Source organism: Chiloscyllium plagiosum, chromosome 24 (genome assembly GCF_004010195.1).
Source record: "Chiloscyllium plagiosum isolate BGI_BamShark_2017 chromosome 24, ASM401019v2, whole genome shotgun sequence".
Classification (NCBI taxonomy): Eukaryota; Metazoa; Chordata; class Chondrichthyes; order Orectolobiformes; family Hemiscylliidae; genus Chiloscyllium; species Chiloscyllium plagiosum.
In genome coordinates, this window is record NC_057733.1 from 52,483,042 (window position 1) to 52,506,269 (window position 23,228).

The 23,228-nt window shown below is 42.4% G+C and overlaps 1 protein-coding gene across 6 annotated transcripts in view; it reads right to left on the bottom strand.

Moving 5' to 3' along the window:
• wu:fj29h11 (protein NO VEIN) overlaps positions 1–23,228 on the bottom strand; it is a 154,611-nt gene that overhangs the window by 16,172 nt on the left and 115,211 nt on the right. For 5 of the 6 annotated variants that reach the window (XM_043715131.1, XM_043715130.1, XM_043715129.1 and 2 more), the window contains 8 exons: positions 20,447–20,573; positions 18,457–18,528; positions 17,550–17,732; positions 10,897–11,147; positions 7,084–7,229; positions 4,340–4,427; positions 1,903–2,023; positions 791–928 (listed from right to left, as the gene is read on the bottom strand). In XM_043715131.1, the coding sequence (XP_043571066.1) occupies positions 791–928; positions 1,903–2,023; positions 4,340–4,427; positions 7,084–7,229; positions 10,897–11,147; positions 17,550–17,732; positions 18,457–18,528; positions 20,447–20,573 (1,126 nt within the window). The remainder of the gene's footprint in view (positions 1–790; positions 929–1,902; positions 2,024–4,339; positions 4,428–7,083; positions 7,230–10,896; positions 11,148–17,549; positions 17,733–18,456; positions 18,529–20,446; positions 20,574–23,228) is intronic. The other variant, XM_043715132.1, reaches the window with a different exon arrangement.

The window sequence follows — 23,228 nt, forward strand, 5'->3', positions numbered from 1 at the left end:
GTTGTCTTTTCCCTAGGGTGGGGATTTCAAGACTAGGGGGGCACATTTTTAAGGTGAGAGGAGAGAGGTTTAAAAAAGACAAGGGGGCAAACCTTTTCCACAGAGGGTGGTTTGTGTGTGGAATGAACTTGCTGAGGAAGTGGTGGATGTGGGTACAGTTACAATGTTCAAAAGACATTTGGATAAGGACATGAATACGAAAGGTTTGGAGGGATAGGGGCCTGAAGCAGGTAAGTGGGACTCGTTTTGGATTATGTTCGGCATGGACTGGTTGGACTGAAAAGTCTGTTTCCATGCTATATAACTTAATGAACCCAGTTTCTCTTCAGATCCTATCTGACTTATTTTCATTCCAAGCTTTTTTGTCTGTTTTGTTTTTAATTTATAACAGTTCTTTTTAAAATCATAGCACAGGAGATGCTTTGGCCCACTGAATGATCCTGTGCTGACACCTTTGAAAGTGCTATCTTAATTAGTTTTACTCCCTGAACTCCTTCCCCATAGCCCAGCGGTGTTCTTTTTGCAAGATCTGTATCCAGTTGTCTTTTGAGAGTTAACATTTAAGGGGTTTCTGCTGCCCTTTCAGCATCACATTTCCAGATGTAACGCTCATTAAATTCAACTTTTAAAAATTCAGGATTGAAGTGACAATAAATTAGTTGAATTTCAATCTTACTATCTGTTACACAGCATGAAACTCACTCCTATTACTCAGCACAAAACCAAGTTACTGTAGTTCCTAAACGGGACATCTTTCCCCTGCAGCCATATGAACACAGGCATTTCTTACTGGATGTTCCATCAGTGTAATTATGAAGGGATGCTTTGGGAGGCCAGCTTGCCAGAGTCTTCTCTCCATCAGTATTGTTGTCTTTGCCCTCCAGGATTTCTTTACTGTTTTCCTTTTTGTCTTGTATTGGAATCGGTGCTTGGTATATGAAAAGAATTGGAGAAAGTAGTCACTCAGTATGTACAGTTTGCAAGTTTTCATGTTAACCTCACCCTGTATTACTGATTCATACAGCTGGGAAGCCTGACAACCAATTCCCAAACCTTTTCTGACAACTCAAAATGCTACAGTAACAGTCCAAGATCATTCACCCTGACGTTCTGTTGGCCAGCTCATTGCATGGTAAAGCAAAGACCCAAATTCACCAGACTGTTCAGTGGGTGCTATTGTTGATGAGGATGAACCCTCTATTCCCCGGTGTTTGAATATCTGTCTGGGTCAACCCGAAACAGCCCATGCAACACAAGTAGTTCGGAACATGGTATAATGCAGTGAGAAACAAGATCATTTGTGTGTTTAATTTGAGATTGTAGGTGCAAAAGGCAGTTAACATTTAGAAGCATAGTGCTGCACCAGCAAGGAGGGAGAACAATCCTTCCTTGGAGCTGGAGTCACATATATCCCAGCAACGGTTGCAGGATGGAAAAAAATTTATTGAGCTAATTTCAATCCCCTCAGGATTCATTAGTAGGTCCATCCACATTTGCCTGGCAGCTGTGCCTGATGGTGCACTTATTAAGCACTTGCCTGACTGCACCCCATGTGGATTTCAATCATTTCCCTAACAATATCTTTGTATCTGCGGGACCTGTTAAAGAGGTGTTTTAAAAAAAACCAAATATATTCAAAAGAGAATACTCACATTCAAATTACACCTTTAATGTAAGGATATGAAAGTACTTACTGGAGCTTAATCTACAAAATAGATACCCAGTCAAAAGATTTGGGATTTGCTCCAGTGTAATGTCACCACTGTCAAGTTTTGGTTTACAGGTTATTAAAGTTGTTCAAATGGTCAGACCGAATGATTTCTAGCCTAACTTAAAGCAAAACCTAACTGCCTGTCCCTTCCCTTAAGACAGATTCCAAGATTACCAAGCACTAAACAGTACCTGGAGGTCGTGGTGGTTCTGGTCTGATCTCTAAAGCCTTGGGAACTTCCCATTTCTCTTCATCTTCTGGCAATTCTTCAACACCCTCCTTCTGTAAAAACTTTTTCAGCGCAGGTTCATCCTGGGGATAGGGAAAGATTTGAAAAGGATGATAATGCATTCCACATGTCAGTGTTCAAACAGCACAGTAGCTCAGTGGTTAGCACTGCTGCCTCACAGTGCCTGAGATGCGGGTTCAATTCCAGCTTTGGGCAACTGTCTGTGTGGAGTCTGTACATTCTCCCTGTGTCTGTGTGGGTTTCCACCCACAGTCCAAAAGGTGTGTATGTTAGGTGGATTGGCTCTGCTAAATTGCCCATAGTGTTCAGTGATATGTAGGTTAGTGCATTGGTCAGGTTAAATGTAAAAAGTAATAGGGTAGGGGAAATGGGTATGGGTGGGTTACTCTTTGGAGGGTTGGTGTGGACTTGTTGGGCTCCAGTTTCCACACTGGAGGGAATCTGAACTGTTTAACCCTATCACGGGAATCTGCCAGCAATGTTGATACAATTGCTGTGTCCATTTTAGCACAACCATTTATATGAGATTATCATATTACACAATGAATTAGGTTAGTCATCAGATTCCTGGTGCATATTTCTGATGCAAGGTTATCATCCTGCAACTTTAGCTTTGTTCTTTTCTCTACTGATACCGCCTGATTTGCTGTGTATTTTCTAACACCGACAACATTTCGTTCTTGCTGCAAAAAGTAATTTTCTCTTTGTCCTATCTCACTGTTAATCTTTTTCAAGGCCTGAGACTTCATTTTTCAAAATTCACTCATGGGATGTGGGCATTGTTGGCTGGTCCAGCATTTACTACCTGTCCCCAGTTGCCCCTAGAGAAGGTGGGGGTGAGCTATCTTCTTGAATCGTTGCAATTCATGTGCCATTGAATTGGTCCATATTTCTTGGCAAAGTGCTGCAGTAGACTGCATTCTATATGATTCCTAGGGGACTTCACAGGATAGATGCAGACTCTTACACACAATCACACTCACAGATCCTCTCTCATACACATGCTCTCTTTCAGACACACAAACACACACACACACACCCTCTCAAAGGCATATACTTCGTCTCTCTCACACACACAGATCTATGGGGTGAATTTGCATTTCCAGATTTGTATTTGCAGTTATGTCCTATTTTGTTCAAAAAGCATACAATCTGTAGGCAGTCAATCCATGTGACATTTTATAAATTCCACTTGGGAAATAGAACCAGTCTAACTCAAGACTGGGATACAGACAGACTCTAGCCTCACACCTTTAATGCATTGTTTGAGCTGAGATATCACCTTGTTTGAAAATAAAACCTTGGAAGACGTTCTGTGATTTACATATTAATTAATCGAAACCTGCAAACCCATTCTAAGTGATTAAAGATTTAACAGCAATCTAGGTTTGTTCAATATATCACATCAGTTGTATGACACTATGATCTTTTGCTATAAATTCTGTGTCCTATGATCCTGCCCCACTAGCTACGTGACAAAGGAGCAGCGCTCTGAAAGCTTGTACTTCCAAATAAACCTGTTGGACTATAACCTAATGTTATGTGATTTTTAACGTTTTCCATTTTGGAAGAGAATAGGACCAGCAGCATAACTTCTGAATCAGGGGTCGCACATTTAAGAGAGAAAGGGGGGAATTTCTTCTCTCAGAGGCTAACGAATCTATTGGAATTCTTCATTTGTCAAGGCTGCGTCATATGTACATTCAAACCCAAGATAGATTTTTCATCAGTAATAAAATCAAAGATCATGGGGCAAAAGGCAGGAAAGTGGACATGTGGACTATCTGAACAGCCATCATTTCACTGAATGGTGGATCAGACTTGATAGGCCAAATGGCTTGCTTTTGCTCCTATATGTTATGGCTGACCAGAAAATTCTGTCCCTTTTACCACCTGCCATCAGATGCCAAAGCTGATAGACCTCCTGATTGGCCATGTTATGAATGAGCAAACATAACAAACAAGTCCTGGCAATGGGATTTGGAATTTCTTGCCCAGAGATAAGGCAATGTGGCACAGGAGTCAATTTCCTCACTCAGGATACCATGTTTATCATTTACACAACAGGCTCCTCTGTCCACTTTAATTTCCTCCATTTCAGAATAATTCCTTAAAAGTTTGTTCAAATCAATTAGCTAAATTCATGTTGTAGTCAAGGCACACGGAAGCTTCGGCTAGATGATCTTTGGCTTGTGGTTCTGGAAATTCTATTGAAAGCTGCACCAAGGCTAAACAAATTGCCCAGTTATTAGGAGACTTGATTCCAATCTGGGTAATAATAGTTTATAAAACTATAGAGAGAACCTGCAGGTGCAGTTCAGATTTTTTTCAAATTCTTAAAGTTGTTCTAGACATTATCTGAACATAGAAATAAATACCTCAAAGTAGGAGATGAGACTCTGAAGGAAATGTTCGAGTTCCTTTTTAAGTTCTCTTCTCTCACCACTAAAGAACTTCACAAACTCCCTGCAAAGACAAACAGACAAATGAAAACATGATGAAGGAGAGAAATTAACAAAGTTGTGTATTTCAAAGACTAGACTTAACCTGTGATATGAGTTCATGATCACCTGCTACATCACTTACTTCTAATTGAAAGCCCAAAGTGTTTTCATACAATAGCTGGAGCTCTTGAGTGGAACTCTGAATTAAAGGGTATCCTGATACTTCAGTATGATGATGCAGAAGTACCACCATGTCTTTCAGAATGAACATTAACCAAGGTTCCATGTGGCCTTTCAAGTGAATGTAAAGATCCCACAGTCCCAAAGAGGAGTAGGTGAGTTTTCCCTGGTTAAATTAGATTCCCTACAATATGGAAACAGGCCATTCAGTCCAACAAGTCCACACCGACCCTTTGAAAAGTAACCCACCCAGACCCATTCCCTACTCTATATTTACCCCTGACTAATGCATCTAACACTATGGGCAATTTTAGCATGACCAATTCATCTGACCTGCACATCTTTGGATTGTGAGAGGAAACCGGAGCACCCGGAGGAAACCCACAGAGACATGGGGAGAATGTGCAAACTCTGAACAGATAGTCACCCAAGACTGGCCTATATTTATCCCTCAATCAGCATCATCAAAAAAAAACATGTCATTTGCAAATCTGTGGGAGCTTGCCTTGTGCAAATTCCCACATTACAACAGTGACTGCATTTTTCAAGAAAAATATCTTATTATCTTGAAAGACTGAAACGTTCTGAGGTGGTAACTAGCACTATGGAAAAACAAGTTTTACATTTCTTTCCCATTGTGTTACATACAGACAGAGTGGTTTTAAAGGCATTTAGCATTCTTGCCTTTACTGCTCAGTCCTTTAAGTACATCTTTGGACTGTGGGAGAAAACCCATGCAGACACAGGGAGAATGAGCAAACTCCATACAGACTGTTGCCCGAGGCCCTGGTGCTCTGAGGCGGCAGTGCTGACCACTGAGCCACCATGCCACCCTAATGAAAGTGCCCAGCATGGGCAGAAGCAGGCATTCAATTGAATTTGCAACCTCTTCTATCCACAGTCTCAGAAGCCTAGTGTAGCTGACTCAGCCAGGATCCTTTAACTCAGTGCATGCTGGTGGTCGAGCCTGGGATGTTCTTGCGTCCTTATGTCATTTGCAGGGTCTGGGTGTTACTGACAAAGCCTTTGAGGCTAATGAAGGTCTTGGGGGCGGGGGCCACAATAAGCATTACCAGCTTTGCTTCTTCCCATAAATATCTTGAATAACTCGGCCACCGGGCTGCGGAATAGCATATGGAGTTTAACTTAGATAAATGCGAGGATTTGCATTTTGGTAGATCAAACCAGGGCAGGACTTACAGAGTCAATGGTAGGGCCTTCGAGAGATCTAGGGGTACAGATTCATTGCTCCTTGAAAGTGGAGTCACAAGTAGAGAGGGTGGGGGTGAAGAAAGCTTTCAGCATGCTTGCTATCATAGGCCAGATCTCTGAGTATAGCAGTTGGGATGTCTTGTTGCAGCTGTACAAGGCATTGGTGAGGCCACATTTGGAGTACTGAGTGCAGTTCTGATTGCCCTACTAGAAAAAGGATGTTATTCAACTAGAAAGAGTGCAGAAAAAAATTACTAGGACGCTACCTGGACTGGATGATTTGAGTTATAAGGAGAGGTTGGTGAGGCTGAGATTTTTATTTCCTGAAGCATACAAGGCTGAGGAGTGACCTTATAGAGGCATATAAAATCATGAGAAGCATAGATAAGGTAGTTAAACAATAGGTTTCCCCTGTGGTAGGGGAGTCTAAAACTAGAGGGCATAGGTTTAAGGTGAGAGGGGAGAGATGCAAAAGGATCCACAGCAGCAACTTGTTCACACAGAGGGTGGTGAGTGTCTGGAACGAGCTGCCAGAGATAGTGGAGGAGGTGAGTCAATCTCGTAATTTAAGAAAACATTTAGATAGGTACCTGGATGGGATAAGCGTGGAGGGATATGGACCAAACATAGATAAATGGGACTAGATTAATTGTGAAAACTGGGTGGCATGGACAAGTTGGGCCAAAAGGCCTGCTTCCATGCTGTAGACTGCTATGACTCAGTAGGAGTTGGGGAAGTCTTGTTGAGGTTGTACAGGACATTGGTAAGGCCTCTTCTGGAGTACTGTGTCCAGCTTTGGTCACCCAGTTATAGGAAGGATATTATTCAGCTGGAGAGGGTTCAGAAAAGATTTACCAGGGTGTTGCTGGGTATGGGAGCTTTGAGTTATGAAGAAAGGCTGGATAGGCTGGGACTTTTCTCTAGGAAGGGAGATTTCAAGACTAAAGGACACAGGAGAGAGATTTAAAAAAGACATGAGGGCAAATAATTTTTACACAGAGGGTGGTTTGTGTGTGGAATAAACTTCCAGAGGAAGTGATAGATGCAGGTACAATTACAACGTTTTAAAGACATTTTCGATAAGTACGTGAATTGGAAAGGTTTGGAGGGATTTGGGCCAGGAGCAAGAGGTGGGACTAGTTTGGTATGGGATTTTGTTCAGCATGGACTGGTTGGACTGAAGGGCCTTTTCCCATTCTCTATGACTATAAAGTGACATCCCTCGAAACCTGAGAACAACTTAATTTGAAAAACTTGCTTGTAGTTAAAAGGAGAATGCTGTTTACCTGCAGATATCTATGCGTGAAGTGATGTGATCCTTCTGGATGTAGAATTCCTTACTGTCCTTTAAGTGACAAACTATATTCTCGTTCTCATACACAATGGAATTATCCGGCAAAGTTAATTTATAATGGAGATACAGTTTACCAACCTGGAGAGGCAAATGAACATTAAGGAAAGTCAAACAGCAGTTTTGATTCTCAACTGTCCCTGCCTCCTCTACCTGAACCTGCCCCCAACCCCATTTCACAACTACAGTAATAGGCCGGAGGAACTGGAATAACAACCTGGTTCATGCCTCTATTTCCACAGGATATTCTTATTAACAAATCCTACTTCTGAAAATGCCTCTGAATCACTGAGCTCAAAATGGGATAATAAAGAGTGGGACAACTCCACACCCTGTGCACTCAGGTGTCAGTGTTGAGAGTTTAATATGGGTAGTTATTGTGTCCCTGTAGACACATTTTTAAAAAATTCTGCTTAACTTTGCACTGAGGAAATCCTCTATATGTGGCTCAGTCTCAATCTCATGACCACTTCCTAAATCTGGGCCTGCCCAAATAGTTTTCTGGAGTCGTTGGGGAGTTATACATTAACTCTGAACTCTAAACTCTGATTTAGTCACCATCCCTCAAATGATAGAAATCTTGAAGATAGCAGCAGTAGACCATTCAACCCCTTGAGCCTTCTTCACCATTCAATATGATCGCGGCTGATGATCGATCTCAATACCCTGAATGAATGCTCTCCCCCTCTGCCATTTAATATATATGGAGGTGACGCCTAGTGGTAACATCACTAGATCAATAATCCAGAACCCCAGGTAATATTCAGGGGATCTGAGTCAAATCCTGCATGGTAGATGGTGGAATTTGACTTCAATTAAAAAAGAAATCTAGAATTAAGATTCTAATGATGACCATGAAGCCATTGTCAGTTCACTAATATCTTTTAGGGAAAGAATTTGCTGTCTTTACACATGACTCCAATTCCAAAACAATGTGGTTGACACTGACCAACCCTCTGGGCAATTAGGAATGTGAAATAAGTGCCAAATCACTCAGTGACATCCACATCATGTGAATGAATTTGAAAATTTTATTGGGAGAAGAATTCTAATTATCTAAATAAATCAATGGGCAAAGCTTAACAAATCTCTCTAACCTCGTTTGTAACTGAAAGTAAATTTGTCAAGAAAGTGTCCACCTTCCCCTCAGTCATTTTCACATGCACTAGACTCTTACAGGTGATAAAACCAAACACAAAGACCATTAAACCTTCAAATACACATCAAATTCATCTCAATGAAAGACAAATAAACTCTTCCATTGTGCGGTTTTCAAATTTGTCTATCATAGCTTCTCTTCTCTGCTCAATAATATGGGATTCCGAATGAATTACCATTTGCTGCCATCTAGTGCAGCAAAGGTGCTGCTAACACCTCTTCTAACTTAGCTACTGATTTTTCCTGAGGGCAGGCAGGATGGGATTGTGTTGGGTCTGTAAGAGGAGAAATGTAGCCAAAGAAAAGCATTCTTGGCACACTGTGAAACTTAACAGCAAAGCTTTAGCATCTGAAGTGAGCCATGTATGGATTAAATCAGGTGGACCATAAAGCTTTAATGCACTCTACTCCAATGCACCTTGATCCATATTTCAGAACAGCAGTCTCTACTGTTCAAAATTAACGTAGAACATAGAACAGTACAGGCTCTTCAGCCCTCAATGTTGTGCCAACTTTTTATCCTACTCCAAGATCAGACTAATCTACATACCCTCCATTGTACTATCTTCCATATGCCTATCCAAGAGTCGCTTAAATGTCCCTAATGTATTTGACTCTACTACCAGAGCTGGCAGTGCATTTCACACACACACCACTCTCTGTATAAGTACTGTTAATATACTATTCTGTAAATCATAGAATCAATTTAATGCAATATACTAACACCACCTCAAAGCTAGGCTGAGACTGTTCAAACCCAACATGATTATAAGTAACTGCTAAGTTTTTGACTATGTTAAAAGGTGCTATGTAAATCCTAATGGTTGCTGTTAAAGGTGCAAAGAGGACAGAACTTGTATCGCATTAATATGATGGGTTGCACATGGCTGGGGAGGTTTGACAGCAAAGGTGCTGGTGCTTTCTGTAACTTCCCTTTGATGTTGACACAACCTCAGGGTATAGGGCACATGTAGATTACTGTCGAAACCCGAAAATGTAAACTATCATTCAGGACTCTAATACAGGCTGCAGAGCGAATACTGCTCCCTCTACCACCCCCAGTGGTAAGTTATTGAAATCAGTGAGAATTTCAACTTTCCCACTTCCACATGACCATCAGAAATGGTCTAAAAAAATCATATCTTGTTCAAATCTAGCCTTTTTAACAAAATGTGATGAAAATTGTGTAAGTGGTCCTGAAGAAATAATTTTATAATCAAGTTGAATAGTGTTTGGATACTAATTTTCAATTTTTTTTAAAAAGAAAAGGTTTTCCAGTAGATTTTAACTTGTACCTTCACCCAAAGTGATGTCTCCAGTTTTTACTCTGGCTGGGTGAAAAAAGTCTCCAAGTTAAATATTTTGTACTTAACTGCAAATTTTTGTTTCCTATTTGAGTGTCAAAAATTCTTTATTATGACTGTCTACTTGGACAGGCTAATGGTGTTACTGCAACTCCATAGGGGGGACTCGCCAGTAAGGAAGTTGTAATATCACTGCCCACTAACAGTGGTAGAAGTCTCACCAGGCAGTAACCTCTGGGCTAATATATCAACTTGAATCAGAAGGATTTCATTAAGAAATGATTGAGTTTGGGTCCAACGGTCTGTTTGTATCCAATGGGAAAACAAACAAAATTTGCCCAAAACACCAACTTATCAGAGGCGAATCAGATCGATCTAGAAAGGTGTCTGTAAATAGATTCTGATATTAAAGTCCAACTTCAGATGTGTGGATGATTTAAATGTTGTGGAAATTTTCTTTCTACAGCTACAGAAATCTGACTGTCACAGATAATCACTTGAAATTCTGTATTTTACATTAAAAATAGAGACAGCTAGCAGGCATTCAGGCTAAACCCATCAAAGAAAAATAAAATACAACGAAAGCTGGAAATCTGAAACATGCACAGAAAATGCTGCAGAAACTCAGTGGGCATTTATGAGGAGAAAAACGGAGTTAATGATTTGAGACCAGTGTGACCCTTCTTCAGAATTGCTGGACTTGAAATGTTAACTCTGTTTTGCTCTCCATAGATCTGTTGAGTTTCTCCGGTATTTTCTGTGTTTGTTTCAGGGCTAAACCACGACGTGTTCGGGAAACAGCTAGATTTACTACACCAGAAATGTTTCAGACAGATGGATTAATTCAATGGGAAACATTTCCACCAGTAAGTACAGAAGGAAAAGTACTACCACTAGGGGGTGCACTGGGGCCAGCTTAGTGAGTTGCTGGCACTACCACCTCAATCGGTAGTTGTGAGTTTGAGTCTTCCAAGACTTCATTATATAATGAAGGTTGGTATGTTGAGGGACTGCTGCATGGGCCACGTTTTGAAGAAAATGTTGGACTGTAGACTCCAACTGCCTGTTGAGGTAAATGCAAAAGATCCCCTGGCATGGTTAAGAAAGGGAATTCTCCTTGGTCTTGGTCAGCATCGCCCTTCAGGGGCAGGTCACTAGCTGTCCAATAAGGGTGTCATTCCTGTTTATTTGGAAATTGTGAATTTATAAAAAGGAACTTCTGTGCTGCATTATAAACATTACAGGTATCACACCATGTATAAAATTTTAATAAATAGAATATTTACCTGTATGAAAATCATTGACTTAAGCCTTGCAGCAACATTACTACTTTGTAGATCTTCATAAATGTGACTGAAATCATCGTGGTGGAACAGCCACCTCTGGATGAATGGAGCCAGTGAATGGATAAAGTTTTGGACCTTTGGACAGGGGACGTAATTCTCAGTCTGGACCTCCACACTGATGCAGCTGGAGAGTGGCTTCACCCCACAGATCTCAAAAAATAAGTTGCGATCGTCTTCATTAAATCGAAACTCTAATGAAAGATATGATTACATTTTACATAATGTAGACCCAAACACCATTACAATGTTTAAAGGTTTTTTTTCAGTTTTCTCCTAATGGTGCTGACTTTTGATTTACAAGGCCCTCCAATACCCTCCTTCGAGGTGGGCCACGATAGACTACAAGCAAGGTACTACTCCATGAGGTGGACAATCCAAGCAGTTTTCCACATTTTTCAGCAGATTAAAAAAGCACAGAAAGAGGGAGCAGAAAGCCTGACAGGTTTTAGTTTTCCGTTCTGGTCTAGTGGTGTTGAGAGGAACCCAATCATAGTTAAAACGAAGCTTTGTGGATAGAACTTAGGAATATTAAGGGGCAGTCACTTTACTGAGAGTGTATTATAGGCCCCCAAAGAGTCAGCAGGAAACAGAGAAGCAAATATTTACAGAGGTGTGTAAGAGGGGATTTCAAAGATAAATTGAGATAGTCAAAGTTTGTGAGAAGATTTGTAGCTCGGGTGCTCGTTGTTGTGGTTCTGTTCGCCGAGTTGGGAATTTGTGTTGCAGACGTTTCATCCCCTGTCTAGGTGACATCCTCAGTGCTTGGGAGCCTCCTGTGAAGCACTTCTGTGATCTTTCCTCCGCCATTTATAGCGGTTAGCCAGAGGAAACATCACAGAAGCGCTTCACAGGAGGCTCCCAAGCACTGTGGATGTCACCTAGACAGGGGACGAAACGTCTGCAACACAAATTCCCAGCTCGGCGAACAGAACCATAGTCATAGTGTTAAGGGTTTAGAGGGATTGGATTTCGTGGAATGTATCCTGTGGAGCTTTTGTATCAATACGCAGAAGGCCCAACAAGGGATGGTGCAGGGCTGGACCTAGTTCTGGGCAAAGAAGCCGAACAAGTGTTCAATGTGGCAGTGGGGAGATATTGTAGCAATAGTGACCATAACATGGTATGATTGAAATTTGTTATGCACAAGGGAAAATACGGCTTGCAAAAGTCAGTTTTGGATTGGGAGAAGACAGATTTTATTAAAATAAAGCAGGATCCGGCCACTGTTAACTGGAAACAGCTCCTTGTGGGTCAGACTACAATGGAGCAATAGGGGTGCATCCAAAAAGGAGCTGGGGAGAGTACAGGTTAAACATGTACCCTCTGGGGAAGTGTAGGAGCATAAGTCCAGGGATGTCTAGGACAATTCAGAACTGGAGAAGGAAAAAGAGTAGAGCTTTTAGCAAGTCCAAAGGGAGCTGCAGCCCTAGAGAAATATATAAAGTGCAAGAAAGAACTTTAGAAAGCAATTAGAAGAGCAAAAGGAGGGCAGGAAAAAGGACTTGTGAACAGGATTAGGGAGAACCCGAAGATATTTTATCAATGCATTAAAGGGAAGAGGTTAACCAAGGGAAGAATACAGCCCATTAGGGACCAGGGGGCAACCTGTGTGTGAAGTTGCAGGATATTGGAAGGGTGTTGAATGACTATTTCTGTTCAGTCTTCATGCTAGCAAAGGAAAACATAGGTACAGAATTCCAGAAAGGGGACTGTGAGGAACTTGCACAGTTTGACATAGGATATGGGGATCTTGGAGGCTTTATCAGGCTTAAAATCAGTTAAATCCCTTGCCCAGATGAATTGCATCCTAGACTACTGTGGGAGGTGAGGCAAGAAACTGCAGGGGCTCTGACACAAATTTTTAATTCCTCTCAGGCCATGGGGTGAGTGCCAGAGGACTGAGGCATGGCAAATGTGATTCCACTTTTTAAGAAAGGTGATAGAGATGAATCAGGAAAGTACAGACCTGTGAGTCGCATTATCAGTGGCAGGGAAACTACTGGAGAAAATCCTGAAGGGCTGAAGTAATACCTACTTGGAAAGCATGAGTTAATTAAGGATAGTCAGTATGGATTTGTCAGAGGGAGGTCACGCCTAACAAACTTGTTCGAATTTTTCAAAAATGTAATCAAGTGTGTGGATGATGGAAGTTCAGTTGATGTAGTTTATATGAATTTTAGCAAAGCCTTTGATAAGATACCACATGGGAGACTGACTGAGAAGGTTAAAGTATATGGAATTGAGGGAAACTTGGTGAGACGGACCAGAAACTGGCTTAGTCATAGGACACAAAGGGTAGTAGTATCAGGCTTTTCGAGTGCCTGGAGGCTGGTGTCCAGTGATGTACCACAAAGATCAGAAGGAGCATGAGGGGAAGCATGTCCCTGGACTGTGCAACATATTTTGGTGCAGCTGAGTGTTGGTGGAGTGGACTGAAGGCTTGGAGCAGAGCGGGTCAGTTGTTGGACTGAGGCTAGAAGTGGCCAGTCAGACCGTGTGCTTGCTGAGCTGCTGCTCCTATGTAATATCAATCTGAAATTCATTAGCGGACTGTCATGTCAATTCTTTAACTATGTTATAACTACCTTACGTCTAACTTATCTTTAAACACTAAGTAATGCTACTACTTTTCCTTCCATTCCTCTTTGGTTCCAAGATTTATACCTTGGTACTTGTACCTAAGACGGCACCACTAGAGGCAGCCATTGTAAAACCTTTTCACTGTTCTCCTGTACTGCAGTATCCGTGGATAACGAAGGATATTCTATTCTATTATTGTTAGTAATATACATAAATGATATTGGTGAAAATGTGGGGAATGTTAAGCAAGTTTGCAGATGACACCATGATTGGTTGGGGTTAATAGTGAAGAAGATGGTTGTAGATTACAGGAAGGTATGGTTGGGCTGGTCAGATAGGCAGAGCAATGGCAGATGGTATTTAACCGTGATCAGTGGAAGGTGATGCACTTTGGATGAAGAAACAATATGAGGGAGTATTTAATGAACGACAGGACACTGGGTAGCTCAGAGGAATCTTGGGGTAATTCACTGATCCCTTAAGTTGGCGTATGACAACTTGTCTTCATCAGTTGTGTTGTACAAGAGTAAGGAGGTAATGTTGGAGCTGTACAGAGCATTGATTAGGCCACTGCTGGAGGACTGTGTGCAGTCCTGGTCACCTCACTACAGGAAGGAGATGATAGCACTCGAGGGGGTACAGAGGAGGTTCACCAAGCTGTTGGCTGGGATGGAATAGTTGAGCTATAAGGAGATACTAGATAGGCTTGGATTGTTTTCTTCACAGCAGAGAAGGCTGAGGGAAGAACATGATTGAAGTGTATAAGATTATAAGGGGTACGGTCAGGGTGAATAGAGAACACCTTTTCCCCTGGGTTGAGGGGTCAATCATGAGATCGCTTTAGGGTAAAGGGCAGCAGATTTAGAGGGGATCTGGGAAAAAAAAATGTTTTCACTCAATGGGTGGTGGGAATCTGAAATGGACTGCCTGGGAAGGGTATTGGAAGCTGGAAACCTTACAACCTTAAAAAAAACATTCAGACAAGCATTTGTAATATCATAACATTCAAGGATATGGGACAAATGCAGGATTAACATGCCTTTAGTGGTAGTTATGTCAGTGCAGACTTGATAGGCCGAAGGGCCTTGTCAGCAGTGTATGATTCTATGACTATGACTCTATAATGGTGATCAGCCAGTTCAGCAAACTGGAGGCCTGACATTGAATCCTAGTCAAGAATGTGTTGCTGAAAAAGCACAGCAAGTCAGGCATCTTCCAAGGGGCAGTGGAGTTGACGTTTTGGGCAAAAACCCTTCATTCTTGGGATCTTTCTTGTAAACTTCCTCTGGAATCCCCCCAGAGCCAGCACATCCTTCCTATATACGGAGCCCAAAACTGCTCACAATATTCCAAATGCAGTTTGACCAGAGCTTTATACAGCATCAGTAGTACATCCCTACTCTTGTATTCTAACCTTCTTGAAATGAATACCAACATTGCTGAAGGGCTTTTGCCCAAAACATCAATTTTCCTGCTCCTCGGATGCTGTCGTTTCCAGCACCACACTCTTGACTCTAATCTCCAGCATCTGCAGTACCCACTTTCGCCTATATTGTATCCTATTTGAGTTCTGACACATCAGGCAACATATTTACTCATTGGGTAAATTAGATACATTTTTTCCCTACAATAACATTTATAGATTCAAACTAATTGTGCCACATTTTAGCATGTAAAACCTCTATAAACTCATTCTTTACCCTGATCTGCTATGTCTTTGATAAGATTCCTGACCCCTTACGGTTAACATGCAGGTTCAGTTGGCAGTTAGAAAGGCAAATGCAGTGTTAGCATTCATGTCAAGAGGGCTAGAATACAAGATGAGGGATTTACTGTTTCAAGCTCTGGTCACACAGCATTTGGAATATTGTGAGCAGTTTTGTGCTCCGTACATAGGAAGGATGTGCTGGCTCCGGGGAGTCCAGAGGAAGTTTACAAGAAAGATCCAGGAATTAAGGGCTTGTCATTTAAGGAGCAGTTGAGGTGTTGGATGAGGGAGAATTTCATCAAAACCTCCAGAATAATGAGAGGCCTGGATAGAGTAGAAATGGAGAAATTGTTTCACTCATAGGAGAGACTAGGACCCAAGGTCACAGCCTCAGGGTTATGACCCTTTAGAACTGAGGTAATGAGGGCAGCATAGTAGCTCACTGTCAGTTTCTCAGGGTCTGTTTCCATGCTGTATATCTCTATGACTCTATGTATAAAACATAAAAGGCCTGGCAAGCATTGAGGAGAAAGTGAGGACTGCAGATGCTGGAGATCAGAGTCAAAAAGAGTGGTGCTGGAAAAGCACAGCAAATCAGGCAGCATCCGAGGAGCAGGAGAGTTGATGTTTCGAGCATAAGCTCTTCATCAGGAATGTGGGGGAGCGCAAGGTGGCTGAGAGATAAATGGGAGGGGTGGGGCTGAGAGGATGGTAGCTAGGAATGGAGGATGGTAGCTAGGAATGTGATTGATGGATGAAGGTGGGGGATGATGGTGATAGGTTGGAGCGGAGAGATGGGATGGGAGATGGACAGGTAAGACCGTTCAAGAGGGCGGTGCCAAGTTGGAGGGCTGGATCTGGGATAAGGCAGGGGGGGGGGAGGGGAGATGAGGAAACTGGTGAAATCAACTTTGATCCCATGTAGTTGGACGGTACCAAGGCAGAAGATGAGGTGGTGTTCTTCCTCCAGGCATTGGGTGGCTAGGATTTGGCAGTGGACGAGGCCCAGAACTTGCATGTCCTTGGTGGAGTGGGAGGGGGAGTTGAAACGTTCTGCAAGTTGGCATCCTGTCTCCCCAGTGTAGAGGAGACCACATCGAGAGCAACGGATGCAGTAGATGAGGTGTTTGGAGGTGCAGGAAGATCTCTGCCAGATGTGGGAGGATCCTTTGGGGCCTTGGATGGAGGTGGGGGGGGCACCATTTGAGGGAAAGAGCCGAGAGTGGAGGGTGGGTTGGTAGGGGGCATGGACCTAATGAGGGAGTCGCAGAGGGAATGGGTCTCTGCAGAATGCTGAAAGGGGTGGGGAGGGAAATATATCTCTGTTGGTGGGGTCTAACTGTAGGTAGCGGATGTGGCGGAGGATAACGCCATATATCCGGAGGTTGGTGGGTGGAAAGCGAGAACTGGGGGTTCTGTCCTTGTTGCTGTTGGAGGGGTAGGATTCAAGGATGAAGGGGTGGGAAGTGGAGAAGATGCTCCTGGAGGGCATTGTTGACTACATGGGAGGGGAAATTATGGTCCTTGAAGTAGGGGTCTATCTGGGATGTTCTACGGTAGAATTGGTCCTCAAGGGAGCAGATGGGGCAAAGGCGGAGGAATTGGGAATAAGGGATAGCGTTTTTATGGTGGGGGGGTTGGGAGGTGGTGTAGTCCAGGTAGCTGGGGGAGTCAGTGGGTTTGAAGTAGATGTCCTGTCGCAGAGATATTCTCAGAAATGTTCCACAAGTTGGCATCCTGTCTCCCCAATGGCAAGCATTGAACCAGTCTCAGATCAAGAACATGAACCAGTAAACTCAATATTCAATAAAACCTCACAAAGCTCTTGTCTTTGTTTAGAACACTTTTGCCTGGACTTCTTTTACCGCCCAAGACTTTTAAACTCATTTTATTGACACATTTTTCCCACATTTAATGTGACTCAGACTAGAAATTTTAATGGTTTTGTTTTCACATCTGCAGATACCAGAAACAAAAAGGCAAATACCAACCACCTTGAAGAAACAATATCAGGTATCAGGATAGGAGAATGGGTGGGTGGTAAAGAACTGTACAGACAGTGCCTTAGGCAGCATCATTTAGCAAAGTTTCACAAAATTCCTACTTTCTAAAGTCCCTTTGTGTAAAGCATAACACTGTACGAAATGACATATTCCACAGCACCCACTGGGTCACTCCTAGCCATCACTGCTCATTGAACATTCCCCACATGCCTCTGCATTATTTCTGCTTCCATAGGCCGACCAGGAAAGCTTCACAAATCTAGGCAGCAAAGATGAACATACAACAGTGTTAACAGTGTTACCTTGCTTCCTTTTGATCTTGGAGTTTAGCAGATTCCTCTCCGCTGCAGGCAGATTGAGCAAACACAGAGAATGTGCTTTAAAAATTCGCTCCAGTTGCTTATTGTCTGGTATCATAGGGGAGCTGGCCAGAGACACCCAACGATTATCCTTGGCTGGAAAGACTTTCTCATCCTTTAACATTCCTAGTTACAGAGACAAGAAAATAAGTCATGATTTGGAGATGCCGGTGTTGGAATGGGGTGTACAAAATTAAAAATCACACAACACCAGGTTATAGTCCAACAGGTTTATTTGGAAGCACTAGCTTTCGGAGCGACGCTCCTTCATCAGGTGGCTGTGGAGCAGTGCTGCAAAAGCTAGCACTTCCAAATCAACCTGTTGGACTGTAACCTGGTGTTGTGTGATTTTTAACTAATAAAGTAAGTATTTATTAGAAAAAAAGAACATAAGTTTCAATGATACTCATATAGACACTGCAGTAAAAAATAAAATAACGAAGGTTATGGGGGGTCAACATTCAATAATTCCCAAATATTCTACCGAGTGGTAGAATGTAAGGCCTTGATTGGTATCCTATAGTGACAGAGGGATTTCTTAATAAGTAGCTGAATTAAAGGTAGCTCTTAAAGGGACAGATACTTCCTTGCAAGGTTTTGCATTCTGTAGGCACCAAATCCAATTGTGCTGCAATGAGAATTGTGGTTCCATGGCAATCTTACTCAGCAAAAGCTGTCCAGTGGGGTTAACATAACCTTATCTATATTGAGAGATGTGCTCTCCCTAAACATATTTGGTTCAAGCATATCACATTATATAACAATAAGAACAGAAAATTCTGGAACTAGTTAACAGCTCCAGAAGCATCTGTGGAGAAAATTACACTCACAGACACACAAATGTCCTTACCTTTAAGTGTCTGGCAATAAGGATACTGTAACTCCCAGTTGTCATCATTATCATAAATCTTGCATTTCTCGGCTGGGGGGGATCAAAACAAAAAAAAAAATCAGGCTATTGACTTGGAGGATATTAGGCAGCTGTTTCCACACCTGCACTTTTCTTTGACTATCTCAATTCCCTGTCACCAGCCTCCTATGTTCCTATCTCTGTAATCGTGAGGCTTACTGCCCATGTCCTAACTGTCACCAAGTCCATTCACCCAACAGCCCCGTGCTCACTGACTTACACTGACTCCCCATTCAGAAAAGTCTCTCTTAAAATTTACTTCCTTGTTTTTAAAACACAGGTACCCCTTGCCTGAGCTGAGAGCTTCCTTCAGATGGCTTGGTTCAGATCACTGCTTTGCTGCTGTAAACTTTAAAACTTTAATAACTCTTCAGGGATTGAAAGAATTAGTGACAATTCTTCTTGGAATAAACAGTTTCCCCAAAATGAAAGGGATGAGGAGAAACTGCTGGATAACCTGCTGCCTTGTGAAAAATGGGCAATTAAAATGCCCAAATAAGGAATGTCCTGAGATGAAGGGGTTAATTGCAAGAAAGTTGTTGCAGTAACAAGGAACAGGGAAGCTACTGATAAGTAGGCAAGCTACAGACTCAATGACTGAAGAAGTATAGTCAATGTTGTGGATGAACAGATCTAAAGGATCATCAATAATTTCACAAGACAGAACTGCACTTCAGGATTCATCAGTAGCAGAACTCTAGGGAACCACACTGAACAAGGATTGAACCTTAGACATGCAGAGACAGACGCTGTCGTTTGGAATCAGAGCTAAATTGCACGTTAACTGGATAAGAGCAAAGTTGGGTTGTGAGGTTTAACTTACTCGAGGGGTCTTGTTTTGGTTGCTACATGCAATAAAGTTTAAATAAGTGCTTCAGTATTTGATTGTCAATGAGATTTCTTCATAAGTAGCTGAATTAATGGTAGCTTCTTAAAGAGAAAGATAACTCCCTTGCAAGGTTTTGCATTCTGAAGGCACCAAATCCAATTGTGCTGCAATGGGAATTGTCTCTCCATGGCAATCTTAGTCAAATAGCTACTCAGATATAGATATCTATCACTGTCACAACTAATCCTCCACATGTGCAGATACACAAAACGGTCAAAGCAAGAGACCCTGAACCACATGTAGAAGTAGCAACTTTGGTCCCCTACTCTCTCTTGCATCCCACCCCTGCCACCCAGGAAAACTGAAGTCAGTTTTGTGCTCCATTATAGCACCAAGGAGGTCTTGTGGCACAGCAATAGTGTTCCTGCTTCAGAGCCAGTAGCTCTGAGTTCAAGTCCCACCCCAGTAATTAATGGCCAAGGCGTGGGTCATAACACTGCCAAACAGGTCAAGTGTCAAAGTGCAAGTCATTCCAACAAATGCCAATGACAGGTGGCAAGGAGCAGGGAAATTTCTCAGCAGCCAAGTGATGGAAAGAAAATTGGTGCCTCTACCATCACTATTCATAGCACCAAGTAATAAAGATGTATGTACACTGCCATAGCAACTCTGATTCCTTGGGAGATAATTCACTCAGTTGGCTGGACAACTCGTGTACATCACATTGATGCTACTGACACATCTCTTTAAAGCCTCTTCAAGGCCTCCTTAACTGAGAACCACCCCAGTTTCTCCAACCTCTCAGTGCAACATTGAATGGAAATAGGGAAGTCCGTAAATTGGCCTTGTAACAATATTTGATGATGCACACTCACTGGCATAGTGTATTCAGCTTGAAAATGCACAGAAACTGAGGAGAACTCTTACATCATGACAGTAAAAGTACAGGCCTTCGTATCCTAAAACGGTTAGAGTTATCATTGCAGTACAATGTAAGGCAAAATACAATTTAAGATGTAAACCATGATAAATATTTTCATTAATGGTTGCGTGAGATCTCTCCTCTGTGAGAGAAAATTTGAGATTCCCCAAAAAACTTACCTAGAACGGCATAAATCACAGACACATCCTGTAGGATATCACTGCTGGGAAACGATACCTTACTGCATATCAGCACAAGCAGACTCACATAGTGTTTCATAGCTGGTATTTTCTCAACATCTAGAGTCTGTCAATTGAATAAATAAATCAAGTTACAAATCTAGACTCAACAGCAAATATGTAAACAACTACCATACACTCAAGATTAAAATGCTATCATATTGAAACACACAACTGGGCATTTCTCCACTGTGGTATTCCTGGTCCTCTAGCAGAGTGCTCTGGAATGTGAATTATGATATGGTCACTTGGAACATTATTCTTTTAAACAAATGAATAAATAGATCATAACCACGACTCGCATTTTCTCGCAAGAACAGTTATGCTGTTGCCATTTACACCTCACCTCAGTGAAATATCTGATATGTTTCTTGTCTATTTTCATTCCCTTAGTCTTTTGCCTTCATCATGTTTTGTCACTGAAATCATTTTTGCCTTCCACCTTATTACAGACCATTTTCCATTGTTCTTTCTTCTGCAGTTCTCTACCTGAATTTTCTTAAAATCTGATAAATCCCGCAATTCTTCCAGTTGAAAAACCTGGGGTGGGGTCTTTTTGTTTAGAACATGATGACGGGTATAAGGTCTCGGCTCTGCCCTCTGCAACTGGATCCTCAGCTGCCTGACTCACAGACCGCATTCGGTGAAGATAGACAATTGCACTTCCTCCACAATAATACAGGCGGCACGGTGGCTCAGTGGTTAGCACTGCTGCCTCACAGCGCCAGAGACCCGGGTTCAATTCCCACCTCAGGCAACTGACTGTGTGGAGTTTGCACATTCTCCCCGTGTCTGCGTGGGTTTCTGTGCAGGTTAGGTGAATTGACCATGCTGAATAGGTGAAGGGGTAGTGTTAGGTGAAGGGGTAATTGTAGGGGAATGGGTCTGGTTGGGTTGCACTTCGGTGGGTTGGTGTGGACTTGTTGGGCTGAAGGGTCTGTTTCCACACTAAGTAATCTAATCTAAAACTCTCAACACTGGCGCCCTGCAAGGATGTGTTCTTAGTCCCATACTGTACTCCCTGAACACCCATGACTGTGTAGTCAAATTCCGTATGAATGCCATCTACAAGTTTGCTGACAACACCACCGTTGCAGGCTGGATATCAAAAATTAGTCAGAATACAGGAAGGAGATAAGAGTGCTTGGTGTCAAGGTGCAACGATGACAATTTCTCAGTATCAGCAAAAGAACTGAGCATTGACTTCAGGAAGAAAGGAGGAGGACACGCCCCTACCTACATCAACGGAGTGAGGTGGAGAGGGTTGAGAGCATCAAGTTCTAGGAGTGGCGATAACCAACAATCTCTCCTGGACCTCCTACGTAGATGTGACAGTCAAGAAGGCACATCAACGCCATAGGCAGCTTAGGAAATTTGGCACATTCATACGGACTCTCGCCAACTTTTACAGATGCACCATGGAAAGCATTCTATCCGGGTGCATAATGTCTTGAAACGGCAACTGCTCTGCCCAGGACTGTAAGAAACTATAGAAAGCTGTGTACACAGCCTAAAACAATACCGAAAGCCAATGTCCCATCGATGGACTCCATTTACAACTCTCTTTGCCGCGGAAAGACTGCCAATATCATCAAAGACCCCTCCCAGCCTGGTAATACTCTCTTCCAACCTCTTCCGTCAGGCAGAAGATACAGAAGCTTGAACACACATCAGCAGGTTTAAGAACAGCTTCTTCCCTGCTGTGATCAGACTGCTGACCTCTCTACTTTCAAACCTAATGTTGATCTTGCTTTCTGCACCTTTTTTGCAGTGTAACCCTGTCTGCCTCACTCTGTCTAAGCACCCTATGATCTGTATGTTCTTGTTTGCTATGACTACCCGTACTGCTTGCAATGCAAAACCTTTCACTATACTTAGGTATATGTGACAAGAATAACTCAAATTGGTGCCCCTGTTTAAGAACGTGGTAAGGACAAGCCAGGGAACTATAGACCAGTGAGCCTGACCTCGGTGGTGGGCAAGTTGTTGGAGGGAATCCTGGGGGACAGGATGTACATGTATTTGGAAAGCAAGGACTGATTATGGATAGTCAACATGGCTTTATGAGTGGGAAATCACGTCTCACAAACTTGATTGCATTTTTTGAAGAAGTAACAAAGAGGATTGATGAGGGCAGAGAGGTAGATGTGATCAATATGGACTTCAATGAGGTGTTCGACAAGGTTCCCCATGGGAGACTGGTTAGCAAGGTTAGATCTCACCATTTGGATACAGAACTGGCTCAAAGGTAGAAGACAGAGGGTGGTGGTGGAGGGTTGTTTTTCAGACTGGAGGTCTGTGACCAGTGGAGTGCCACAAGGATCGGTGCTGGGTCCACTATTTTTCATCATTTATATAAATGATTTGGATGTGAGCATAAGAGGTATAGTTAGTAAGTTTGCAAATGACACTAAAATTGGAGATATAGTGGACAGCAAAGAAGGTTATCTTAGATTACAACACGATCTTGATCAGGTGGCCAATGGGCTGAGAAGTGGCAGATGGAGTTTAATTCAGCTAAATGCGAAGTGCTGGATTTTGGGAAAGCAAATCTTAGCAGGACTTATGCACTTAATGGTAAGGTCCTAGGGAGTGTTGCTAAACAAAGAGACCTTGGAGTGCAGGTTCATAGCTCCTTGAAAGTGGAGTCGCAGGTAGATAGGATAGTGAAGGGGGCGTTTGGTATGCTTTCCTTTATTGGTCAGAGTATTGAGTACAGGAG